The 12949-nt window shown below is 44.5% G+C and overlaps 1 protein-coding gene and 1 long non-coding RNA gene across 2 annotated transcripts in view; one reads left to right on the top strand and one right to left on the bottom strand.

The window, feature by feature from the left end:
* Pkd1l3 (polycystin 1 like 3, transient receptor potential channel interacting) overlaps positions 1-12949 on the bottom strand; it is a 59819-nt gene that overhangs the window by 904 nt on the left and 45966 nt on the right. The window contains 8 exon segments of the mRNA XM_032887359.1: positions 743-846; positions 1476-1607; positions 3656-3757; positions 4093-4303; positions 5588-5748; positions 6622-6746; positions 8710-8843; positions 10053-10362. Of these exon segments, the coding sequence (XP_032743250.1) occupies positions 743-846; positions 1476-1607; positions 3656-3757; positions 4093-4303; positions 5588-5748; positions 6622-6746; positions 8710-8843; positions 10053-10362 (1279 nt within the window).
* On the top strand, positions 2313-3208 carry LOC116886057. Its single transcript, XR_004386088.1, has 2 exons — positions 2313-2354; positions 2469-3208. It is a non-coding gene; the product is annotated as an uncharacterized LOC116886057 (long non-coding RNA).

Raw genomic sequence — 12949 nt, 5'->3', positions numbered from 1 at the left:
TAGAGATCTGGAAGCCCCCAGGACAGGAGGGGTACGTGTTTTCATTCGAAAACTTTTATGATTAAGGGACTCTTTACAAACTGCTATCTTGAGTTTTAGTGCCATGTAGCTATAGTTCACTGCTTTCCTGGTGGATGAGACTTTCTTAGGATAACTTCTGTGCTGCTTTGCCCTGGCCAAGGCTGCCCTTCCCCAAGAGGTTAGCTGTGGGATTGGAAGATGAGATTTTTGCTTATATGTAATATTTCTGTACAGACCTGTTTCCAGCAACTTCAGTGTCAATGTTTTTGATTTATTTGTAGCTCATAGCTCTAGCTGCTAATAAAGATCCCATGTCCTGCTTTCTCTAGTATTGGTCAAATGAATGAATTTGGATTGTACTGGAAAATAGTAACCCTGGTGACCCATGTCAGTGTACAAGGCAGATCCAGCCTTCACTTTCCTCTTACGACTGCAGACAGCAGGGCTGCTGGGGGCTCATTTCCATCCCTTGATTTGAGGTCAGATGGCCTGTATGCATTTGCTTGGCTGCTGTTCTTTTAGTAAGCTGCACGTGTGCTTACCCCTTGGGGGCAGGAGTGAGCATTGTTACCTGCTGGTTGGTGCTGTGTTCTTAGTATCAGTGTCCTTAATACTCTGCTGACACCCGCCAACAAGAAGTGTGCTAATACAGTGAAATGTAAGCTATGCTAGGCAGTAATGAAAGCAAGAGGGATCATCTTAAGGCACTAAAAGTCAGTACCCAGTGCTGTCAGCATGTTTCTCAGATGCAGGTTTCTGGTGTTGGCGGATTCCTAACAGACTTGAGAGCTTCTGTAGTAACATATCTGTCAGTGTAGCTTCTTTCTGAGCAGTTGAAGACAAAAAGAGTAAGTGAACTGAAATCTTAAGTAAAAGTATCAAGGACACCCTCCCACCCCACAAACACATAGGAAATAGTAGATACTAAGTCTTCAGTAGCTTACTGTCAGATGTTGGGAATAGCTACTGAATGGTTGAGGGCCAGCTGTTCACTTAGGGTTACAGAATATAATGTCTTCTTGGCAACTTTTTTGTAGAAAAGTAGTTGAGACTACTAAAGAGAACGTGCTGGTCTTGTGCATTGTGTTAGTTTGTAATGTCGTGGGGTCTTACTTTGTAACCCAGGCTGGCCTTGAACTCTGTCCCATCTCCACTTCCAAATGCTAGGATTACAGGTGTGTACCACCACGCCTGTTTTCTTAAAGCAGCAGTTCTCAACCTGTGGGTTGCGACCCTATTGGGGGATGTCAGACAACCCATTCACCAGGGTCACCTAAGACTATCAGAAAACGTATTTACATTACGATTCACAAGAGTAGAAAATTACAGTTACAAGGTAGCAATGAAAATAATGTTATGGTTGTGGGTCGCTACACCATGAGGAACTGTGTTAAAGGGTCGCAGTGTTAGGAAGGTTGGAGAACACCATTACCCTTTCCAGTTCACTTACTCACCTCACAGGCCTTCCTTTCTTTTCCAAAGACAATGAGAATGGCAGAAACAAAAAGATTAATGATGACAAGTCCCATCAAGATGATGTTACTGAGAACCAGAAAGGAGCCCAGGACTGGGGAAAGAGCAACAACCTGGGAAGACAATAAGGTCCTTGGAGTCAGCATCACAGACTGCTAAGATCTGGCATTTATTTCTAAGCACACGTTCGAATCTGATAAAACTAGGGAAAGATCCTAAGGAAAATACTTTTAAGTGGACAGCATGAATAAGGATATTAAAATTTGATTTCTCAGCTTTTACAAGAAAAACAGGTAAGTAATAGATTTGTGATTCAAATCCTGACTTAAGTTTTGGAAACTGAAAACATCAGTCTAAGCACGAAAGCTTGGGGTAACAAGCATGTGGAAGGAATAAATGCATACCGGAAGGGATCATAAAACCTGCCTGCCATTTGGGAAACTTCTCTGGACACAGAAGTCTCAAGAAAAACTGGCTTCTGGCTGTGGTAGCTGTGGTAGGGTTTGTGAAAGGCTTTGGAAATGGGACTTTGTAAATTCGGGGTTTTTTTGCCCCCCACCCCCCGATTGTCTACATAGAACTTTGTAAAGTCAGGTTTTTTGTTTTTTAAAGATTTATTATATATAAGTACACTGTAGCTGTCCTCAGACACACCAGAAGAGGGCATCAGATCCCATTACAGATGGTTGAGAGCCACCATGTGGTTGCTGGGAATTGAACTCAGGACCTGTGGAAGAGCAGTCAGTGCTCTTTTTTTTTTTTTTTTTTTTTTTTGGGGAGCTGGGGACCACTGAGCTAAATCCCCAACCCCAGGTCACTGCTCTAACCACTGAGCCATCTCTGCAGCCCTGTAAAGTCAGGTCTTTTTTTTTTTTTTTTTCTTTTTTTCGGAGCTGGGGACCGAACCCAGGGCCTTGCGATTGCTAGGCAAGCGCTTACCACTGAGCTAAAATCCCCAAACCCTGTAAAGTCAGGTCTTAATAGGATGGTTTCTATACTTCCTTGTGAGGTGTTCTTTTTAACAAATGGTCTCCACCCACACACGCCCTTTGGTCTTTGTTCTGTGTATTACTGCTACTAGCCTGTTAACCAGTGACCCCTGTGTGAAAGCATCTACAACCATGTTAGTGTAGAGCATATTGCTACTGATTACCCTATGGAGTCAGTAACCTTGGAGTCATGGGTGTGTTAGCTAGTTTTATGTCAACTTTTGACAGATCTTGTAGTTATCTGAGAGGAGGGAACCTCAGTTGAGGAAATGCCTCCATATTAGGCTGTATGCTTTCGTAATTAGTGGTTGATGTAGGAGGGCCCAGATTGTGGGGGGGACCATCCTGGGCAGGTGGTCGTGGGTTCTACAAGAAGGCAGACTGAGCAAACCATGAGGACCAAGCTGGTAAGCAGCATGTCTCCAGGGCCTCTGCATCAGCTCGAGACTCCATAGGGAAGCTAAACAAACCCTCCCCTTCCTACTGGCTTTTTGTTCACGGTGTTTGATGGCAGCAATAGAAACCCTAAGATAAGGCCATTAAAGTGATTAACTGTACAGTATTGCCCGGTCCATCAATTTCCTGGTCTCACAGCCCTGTCAATGTTAGGGACCCAAATGCTCATAAAATGCATATTTGAAGTTTTCCCCTCACTGCATTTAATTTTGCATAAAATTATGGTACTGTATGATGTTCTTAAAAATATAGTAATGTTCTAACCAGTATACCTAATTCAACCCTAATTTTTTGGTGAAGTTCTTTGTCCTTTATATAACATGGCAGACAGGTTTGTGTGGGCGAGGGAGAAGTAAAACTCCTTAGAGGTTTGTTAACTGTAAACAGAACCAATGCAATTCTTCCTGGCGTGCATTTGCTTGCTTCCCTTCCATGGTTTTGGAGGGCCATGGAGATCAGCCTGTGCTGTCTGGCCAGCAGGGTGAGGGGGTGGGGCAGGGCGGGGCAGGGAAGAGGCGGCGAGCACAGGTGCTGAGGAAGCAGTAGTCAGCAGTGCAGGCTCGTGCACAGGCGTTCCTTTGGGACAAGGGCAAGGGATGTAGGTTCTCTCCTGCTGTGCAGTCGAGGCTGCATGTTAAGCAACCCCACCCCGCCCCAGACATCATCTGGAGGGTAGCTAGCCAGGCAACTTCTACCCACCTGCAAACACATCTTACCTCCTTGTGCTTAGAAATTCCCACCAAGAGGCCAACCACAGTTACTACAGAGCTGAAGAAACTCTGGTACTCAGAGATGCTCCATCCGAACAGCAGGTTAAACTGAACGGGAGAAAGGCCAGTCAGTGGTGACCAATCACATTTCTGCCCTGAGGTGCTAGATATGGCCAACAGAAGCAATGGAAACCCCTTGTGGCTATTAAAGTTACCGTGACTACAAATCTGATCTCCATGCTACATCTGATCTCTTTTTGTCTGTATCTTAGAGACGTAAAAACACATCTGGGGTTAAGACATGAAAAACGGAACATGACGAAGCCTAACTTTCCTATCTGACCTTTTCTCAAAAAACCCAGTGCTTATCTGATGAGCAGTGACCTTTCCCGATGAGCAGACAGGACTCAGCCTTGGGGAAGACACTGGGCTTTGGGGCTTACGGTCATGGCGTAGCTGCTCAGCAGGATCATGATGATCATTATGAAGCCCAGCACCTCATCCCAGGCCTTGGTCAGTGTCTTGTTGATGACCTGTAACCGGGCATGATGTCGCAGTAGGTCCCACACCCGCACCGTTGCAAACAGAAGCAGGAAGCCCATGAGGTGAGTGGCCACAGAGTTCACTCTCAGCGCCTCAGAGAAACTGATGAATCTGTAACGGAAGAAAGCTGATGACGGTTACTCAGAACACGGCAGGAGCCACCTCACTTGTCAGCAGCCTCCCTAGGGCTTCCTCCACAGGGCAGCAGCTGAGCTGCAATGTCAGACACCCCCGGCCCTGACACTGCTTTCTAGCATGGCCAGAGATGCCATCACAAAGCACAAAAAGGCCCCCGGCTAGGAGCCATCCTGACAGCCTTTCAAAGCAGCTCCTAGCTGATGTCTTTCCTTCATATCCTAGAAATGGGAACCATCCTCCATGGGTGATAGAGCAGAAATCTCTCAAAATGAGAGCTAGCCTGAGGGGACACGTCATTGTCCTGATTGTTTTCTAGCACTCCGTGTTCACAAGTGAGCGGTTATAGTCATACTGAGAGTTAAAAGAGGTGAGAGATTTGCCCCGAGGTTCCATTTTGTTGTGTGAAGTACATTTCAGTTTACTTGGAGAGACTCTAGCAATGAGCAAGTTGGTGAGCACAGATCCTCTGTTGGGTAAGGCCAGTGATTCTCAACCTGTGGGCCGCCACACCTCTTACAACTCTCTATCTCCAAGACTATTTATATGACTCATAACAATATTAATGCAGTATGAAGGGGCGACGGAAATAACTGTATGGTGGGGTCACCACAGCATGACCTATGTTAAAGGGTCACAGCATTAGGAAGGTTGAGAAGTGCTGAACTAGGCAGTGCCACACAGCAGCCTGGAGCTCAGCTACCTTTGGGTTACACAGACCGCTATCCCAGTGTAGACAGCTCAACACAGCCACTTCAAACTGTGCTTTGGAAAGGTTTTAGGTCTCAAGCCCTTAGCTTTGGAAATACTTGATTTCAAAGTGTTCAGCAGCCTGATATGGGTAACAGGAAGGGGGAGGAAGGAAGGAAGGAAGGAAAAAAAGGAAGGAAGTGAGGGAAAGAGAGAGAGAATTCATGTTGGGAAGTGTGTCTTACGCTGGCTTTGTATCCTTTCAAAGGATGATAATTTGACTTGCCTCAGGCTTTATGCATACAAAGTAGCCGAGTTCCCAGTCCTTGCTCTGGACCGTAATCGCATTATCTTCCACAGATACTTGAGCACCACAAAGCCTTTCTTTCGGCAGGGCTAGTGCAAATGCCTTAGTAAGTTGTTCTTTCTGCCATGGCCCCAAGCCCAAGTTCTAGTTTAACTTGCATTTTACAGACGCAGCAGATCTGGTGGGGAAGTGGAAGAGAAGGAAGGACGGGGATGGGAAGCCTGCGGTATGAGGCGGGTCCATCTGCAGCTCAGGTCCCTCACCTGTCTCGGTCGCGGCGGTACTGCTGCATGTTTTTATGAAGCAGAGAGAGACTCTTCATGTTGAGCCCCAGGATGCTGAAGCTAGTGAGGATTATGCTTGTGTCCAGAATGTTTCTTCTCCTGGTGAAGAACGCCAAGCCCTGCCGCTTCAGCCGACAGCCCTGAGCAAAGACAGCATAGTCACCATCGTTGTCTGGATGACTAAGAAAAGCTACCCCACTGGGACTGCGGCAGGCAAAGCGCGTGGGCTGTAGACATGCGACTGTTCTGCAGCCTCTCACACTGCTAATAGGAAAGCTGGTTGAGAATCAAATTTTACCAGGTATAAGTAATCTTGGAGATTATGTATGCTTAATTTATAAGCTTTAAAATATTCATTGTTTATCAAGCTTGACAAACACTTTTTACAACAATTCTTGGTTTTTGTTTTTTGTTTTTTTGGTTTTTTTTAGTGTTTTGCTCTGCCTACTTTCTTGACATTACTATATGTAAGGGTTAAGAAACCATATTAAAGGGCTAGAGAGATGGTTTAGTGGCTAAGGGCACTGTTTGTTCTTGGAGAGGACTGGAATTCAATTCCCTACACCCACATGGTAATTGGCAACCATTTGTAACTAGTTCCAGGGGAGTTAACTCCTGAATTCCATGGGCATGTGGCACACGTGCAGACCTGCAGGCAAAATTTTCATAAATATAGATAAATCTTTTATTTTTTAAAAAGAACTCTATGAAATACTGTGTATTAAGAACCAACTCAAGGGGTTGGGGATTTAGCTCAGTGGTAGAGCGCTTGCCTAGCAAGTGCAAGGCCCTGGGTTCGGTCCCCAGCTCTGAAAAAAAGAAAAAAGAAAAAAAAAAACCAAAAAAAAAAAAGAACATGGACTAAGCTATTCTCCTCGGTAGAAATGAGTCAGCCTCAGAATCCAGCCTTGGAAAAAGGACTGAAATATCAACTGTGTGTGTGGTGCGTGTCGTGATAGAGCCCTCCAGGGAGGGTTTGTCTGCTGTGCGCACATCTGACAAGTTCAGCTCACCTGGATGAAGGCGTAGTAACAGACAAGTAGGTAGTAGGCAACTTGTGAGATAATCCAGGCAAAGCCCCTCTCTGATGACTGAAGGGACGTTAAACTGTCCAGATGCAGGGAGGTGAAGAAAGTCCCTGAGGAGGAGAACACCTGCAGTCAAGAACCTAAGCTTTTGTCTTTCATAAAACAGAACAACCTGGTTGTTCCTGTGTCATCAACTTCAGACATTTCGGTCTCCCCGTTCTACTTAGTATTTCCTGTAAAAGAATCCAGAACATTAAATGAATCATGGGTAAGCTACTGGAAAAATGTCCATCTCACTGAAGTTTGTGGAGCGAGACCTCAGCTGGAGGACAAGCATTGGCTTCACACCTGTAACAGCTGTTTCTCTTTTTAACTTAGAATGGCTGTAGATATCGAAATAAAAATACCAATATCCAGTGAACGCTGGATGCTTATATGAGAATGGGCTACAAGGTTTCAGATGCAACCTAAAAGGATAGTGAGAATGTGCATATTTATGGTTTTAGAAACTTTCCATAATTTTATGAAAGGTCTTGTGAATTCTAAGCCTGAAACACTGGAGCAGAGATGTACCCCTGGAAGCAGAACATTTAGGAGTAAAAATGTCTTACTTTGTACAGCTAAATCTCAGGAGCTAAGCTCCCCACCCCCTACGTCTTTGATAGTCAAACCCTCTTAAGAACCCCAGGGAGCCTTCAGGGCATTTAGAGCAGTGGTTCTCAACCTGTGTGGGTCAAGATCCTTTGGGTGTTACATATCAGAGTTTTAAATTATTATTCATGACAATAGCAAGTTACAGTTATGAAGTAGCAATGGAATGATTTTATGGTTGGGGGTCACTACAGCATGAGGAACTGTGTTAAAGGATCACAGCATTAGGAAAGTTGAGAACCACTGATTCAGAGAGCAGGGTAGAAGCTGCTTGCTCTGTTGGTCTGGGAGGGAAATGCTCCCCAATTAATAGCGATACGCAGCAGTTAATGGGAGAATTCCTATAGGTCAATTCTAGGGTAGAGAAGAAGAGGGAGAGAGTGGCATCAAGGCAGACTTCCTGGAATGGAAAGCACTACCAGTTAGCATCTAGTCATCTGTGAGAAGGCTCTATGACAAAGATGACAATTGTCATTGAGGACCCTGGCAATGCTATGACAATGGCAAAAGCTCAATCATGAAGAAAGCAATGGGAGCCGAAAGGTATGTGCATGCTAGGGCCATGTGAGAGGTATTCACATGCTAGGGCCATGTGAGGTAAACACATGCTAGAGCCATGTGAGGTAAATACATGCTAGGGCCATATGAGTACAAAAGCTAAATCCCCTTCATAGAAAAAGTAACACTTAAGAGCAAAGTCCACAAGTGAATACACACAACATTTGAAAATCCTATGTAGTGATCCATGTTTTTAATCTCAAGAAGCAGAGGCTGGTAATCTCTGAGTTCAAGGCTAGCCTGATCTACATAGCAAGTTCTTGAGAGCCAGGACTATGCAGAGAGATCCTGTCTTAAAAATAATTTTTTAATGTAATAAAAATGTAATAGTTAAAACTAAAGTAGCAGGCTGGAGAGATGGCTCAGTGGTTAAGAGCACTGGATGCTCTTCCAGAGGTCCTGAGTTCAATTCCCAGCAACCACATGGTGGCTCACAACCATTTGTAATGAGATCTGGTGCCCTCTTCTGACCCAAAGGCATTCATGCAGGCAGAACACTGTATACATAATAAATAAATAAATCTTTAAAAAAAAAAAAAAACTAAACTAAAGTAGCATCTGGGGACTAGGAGGTAAAAAGGCTGTTGAGCTATTTGACTTAAAAAAAAAAAAAAAAACTTCTGGGGCTGGTTCAATTCCCAGCCCCACATGGCAGATCACAACTGTTTGCAACTCCAGTTCCAGGATCAAACATCCTCACACAGATACAGAAGCAGGCAAAAATGCCAATACACATAGAAAATTTAAAAAAAAATCATACTTTGAGTAATCAATTAAATTTATATGAATGAATGGTATATAAGCAGAAAAGGGTGCCTTGTCGTGAGATAGCGGTGGCAGAGCAAGGAGAGAAGGCCTGCATACCCACACCACTGGATTCCAAGATGAGTGTCACCACACAGAGCAGATTCACGTTAGCATTGAAGACCGTGAATTCCACAAAGAGGGCTTTCGTGTAGTGGTCCAGCCAGTGCCTCCGCTCCAGATGCTGCAGAACCCTGGAGACACAGGGAAACAGAGCCATCCAGTATTGTAGTGAGCACAGCACCCTGGCACTGTTTCAGACCACAGGAGGAGGAGCCATATCCTTTGATCTCAAGTTCCTATAAAAGACTTCATGACTGGGCACTCTAAAAGTCACACAGTGGTAACATAGATAGTTAACTAAGAAACGAGATGTTCACAGTAGTGGTTACACCAAGGGCAGGGACTGAGGAAACTCTATTTGCCATTTAATCTGTAAGGCAGGATTCACTTTATAAACCCTGTCCACTACTATTTGAGACGTTCAACACTCCACACTATTACAGTATCCTGCTGGTACTGAGAGGGGAAAGAGGTGTAAACATTATTTGATTGACAGTGTAGTTCCTTGCTGCTATAACTTTGAAACCAGTTTTGTTTTAAATTTTTATTGTATTTATTGGGGGTATATGTATGTCAGAGAGAGTGTGGAGGTCAGCGAACAACTTAAAGGAGTCAGTTATGTATCATGTGGGTCCTAGAGTCCCAGGTCATCATGATGATCTCAGGTCCTCTGATATGGTGACAAGGACCTTTACCTGCTGAGCCATCTTGCCTGCTCAGAAGACAATTTAGGCTTTTCCATTCATGGTAACAAAGACTATCAAGATTCAAGTATTAAATTACTCTGAAAACTCCTAACAATGTTCATATCATGGTTTACAATGGGCAATGTTTCCGTTTATATTTGAAGATTACATTGTGTCTAAGATTCATCTAAGTTCAACTACCCCTAGAATTGAAACAAAATTTTTTTCCAGATTAAAAAAGTCTTTTGTTTTTGACACAAAAAACCCTATCTGTAACTTGAAGTTGACCAAGAAACTTCTAAATTTAAAGATGCAGTTCTAGGGGCTGGAGAGATGGCTCAGTGGTTAAGAATACTGGCTGCTCTTCCAGAGGTCCTGGATTTGATTGATTCCTAGCACCTTCATGGCAGCCCCAAAAACCTGTAACTCCTGTCTGAGGATCCAACACCCTGTTCTGGCCTCCGAGGGCACTTCACACATGTAAACAGACATAAATGCAAGCAAAACATTCATATGAACCAAGGGATAATAAAAAATAAACGAAGGCGTACAACGCCAGAGCCAGTTCAGAAGCATTACAGCGGTTGGAACTTCTCAGCTGGGTCCAGGTCCTGGCTGCCCTGAGACAGGCTCTTGCTCAGGACACACGCTTACCTGGTTGCAGCACTGTGGTTTCTTCCAAGTCTTACAACATAGCCTCCTCCTGAGTAAGTGGTCACTTCCCCTTGGATGGGATAGCCTCCCAGCGACTCCGGACTCTGATAATGCCAAATGCTGTCTGCTTTTGTGATGTTTGTGTCAGGGGGCACCCAACCAGCCCCATAGTTCTCTCTGTCCTCCCGATGCTGGGGATACGAGTTCATGTGCTCGTGGAGAGACACTGGGGAGTGTGTGTCATTAGGAATTCGGATCTGGCGAAGCAGAACATTGCCCAGGAGAAAGGAGTTCCCGTCAGTGATAAATCCTAGTGAGAAAGTAAGACAGACAATGCAACAACTGTCTCGTGCAGACTGAGGCAGCCCAGGGACACTTTCCCAGCAGTTTTGAAAACATCTAGAGACATGAACTAGTGCAAGCCAACAAGTGAGGTATGAAAACAAAGGGAGCCGTGTGATAATTTGTAAATGATACGTGTCATCCGGATAAATCAAGAGGATCAGTGGGCAAACCATTAACTTAGAATGTTAACTTAGGGTTAGCGGGACAAAGGAACAGTGCATCTAGCCATGCCACTTACAACAGGGGCAAAAGAAAGTAGCTCATTTAAAGAGCAGCACCTCCACTACCTGAGGACCCAGCTATTCCTCTCCTGGGCATATGCCCAAGAGATGCTCCAACATACAACAAAGACACGTGCTCCACTATGTTCATAGCAGCCTTATTTATAATAGCCAGAAGCTGGAAAGAACCCAGATGCCCTTCAACAGAGGAATGGATTCAAAAAGTGTGGTACATCTACACAATGGAGTACTACTCAGCTATCAAAAACAATGACTTCATGAAATTCATAGGCAAATGGAATGAACTAGAAAATATCCTGAGTGAGGTAACCCAATCACAGAAAAACACACTTGGTATGCACTCATTGATAAGTGAATATTAGCCCAAAAGCTCTAATTACCCAAGATGCAATCCACAGACCACAGGAAGCTCAAGAATGTGGATGCTCCCACTCCTTCTTAAAAGGGAAAAAAAATCCACAGGAGGGGATATGGAGGCAAAGTTTAGAGCAGCAACTCAAGGAACAGCCAGACAGAGCCTGCCCCACATGTGGCCCATATATATACAGTCACCAAAACTAGATAAGATTGATGAAGCTAAAAAATGCATGCTGAAAGGGACCGGATACAGAGGTCAATGCTAGCAGCAAACCACTGACCTGAGAACAGGACCCCCCTGGGGGGAATTAGAGGAAGGATTGAAAGAGTTGAAGGAGTTTCCAACCCCATAAAAACAACAATGCCAACCAACCAGAGCTTCCAGGGACCAATCCACTATGGAAAGACTATACATGGACTGACCTAGGGCTCCAACTGCATATGTAGCAGAGAACAGCCTAGTAAGAGCACCAGTGGAAGGAGAAGCCCTTGGTCCTGCCAAGGATGGACCCCCAATGCAGGGGAATATGGGGGTGCAGTAAGGGGGATGTATAGGGGGAATACCTGTATGGGGGAGGGGGAGGGAAGGGAATGGGGGCTTATGGACAGGAAACCAGCAAGGGGAATAACATTTGAAATGTAAGAAAAGAAATATATCTAATAAAAAATTAAAAAAAAACACCAAAGAACCTAACAAAAGATTAAAAAAAATACACATCCATTTACCTATTCATTTGTTCGTTCATTCATTCATTCATTCATTCATTCATTCAACAACACGCCTTCTGTGCTGACATGATCCAAGTCACGTTTAGGTGTCAGGAACAAAATACAGGGGCATTCCTGCCCGAAAGCACACATGTGAGGAACAAGGACTGGCAACATTCAATGGGTGGTAGGAGGTAGTGCTTTGTGAGGCGAGGAATGCTGTTAGGTGATTAAGGAAAATTTCTCTGATAGAATGGCATTGAGGGACCCTAAGAGAGTCAGAAGTGTAATGTGGATGCCGGACAGGGACAGCAGGTTCCACGATCCCAGGGTGATGGCGTGATTGATGTATTTAATGACACGGGAGCACAGACAGCTGTAACAAAGTAGATGAGCGTCAGAAGGGAAGAGATGAGGTGACAGACATAGCTCAGGGCTGCACAGCTTCTGGAGGGGGATTTGACATTTTACTCTAAATGTCTCAGTTGGAGGATTGTGAACAGGGGACTCACAGCTTTATAATTTAAAAACATGGAAAATTATGAATAATGGGGAGGAGGTTTGCTTCTATAAAAGTGGAAATTGCAGCTTTCCCCTCTCCCGAGCGCAGCCTTTCGCTGTTCCAGAGCCCCTTGTCTAGTTTGGAAATGCTGCTACCATGCGGTTGGGGGCGTGGACAACTCTGGCACTTTGCTAGTAGGATTACTTACTGATATTGTAAGAACAATCTGGAAACATTTTTTTTTCCAGTGCAGGTGACTGATCACTGACAACCCAAGCCCTCGTTTTTTGCTTTGTTTTGAGATAGTCTCACTATGTAGCCCAGGCTGGCTTCTCCTTTCCAACTGTTGGATTTCAGACATTGTAAACTGCCACATCCACTTGGTGATACTTATTTTAGACTAGTTTACATGTTTGAGTGTTTTGTCTGTGTGTATGTATGCGTCTCACATGTATGCCTGGAACCCAAGTCCAGAAGAGGGTGTCAGATCTCCTTGGACTGGAGTCACAGACAGTTGTGAGCCACTACATTGGTGCTGATAATTGGACTTGAGGCCTCTGCAAGAGCAACAAGTGCTCTTAACTGATGAGCCAACTTTCCAACTGGAAATAGCATTTAATTATTAATTTTCATTTTATGTGCATTGGTGTTTTACCTGCATGTATGTCTGTGTGGAGGTGTCACATCTTGGAGTTACAGACAGATGTGAGCTGGGTGGGTGCTAGGATTTGAACCCAGGTCCT

Source organism: Rattus rattus, chromosome 17 (assembly GCF_011064425.1).
Source record: "Rattus rattus isolate New Zealand chromosome 17, Rrattus_CSIRO_v1, whole genome shotgun sequence".
Classification (NCBI taxonomy): Eukaryota; Metazoa; Chordata; class Mammalia; order Rodentia; family Muridae; genus Rattus; species Rattus rattus.
The sequence above is the reverse complement of the archived record's forward strand: the minus strand, read 5'-3'. Positions and strand labels throughout refer to the sequence as shown.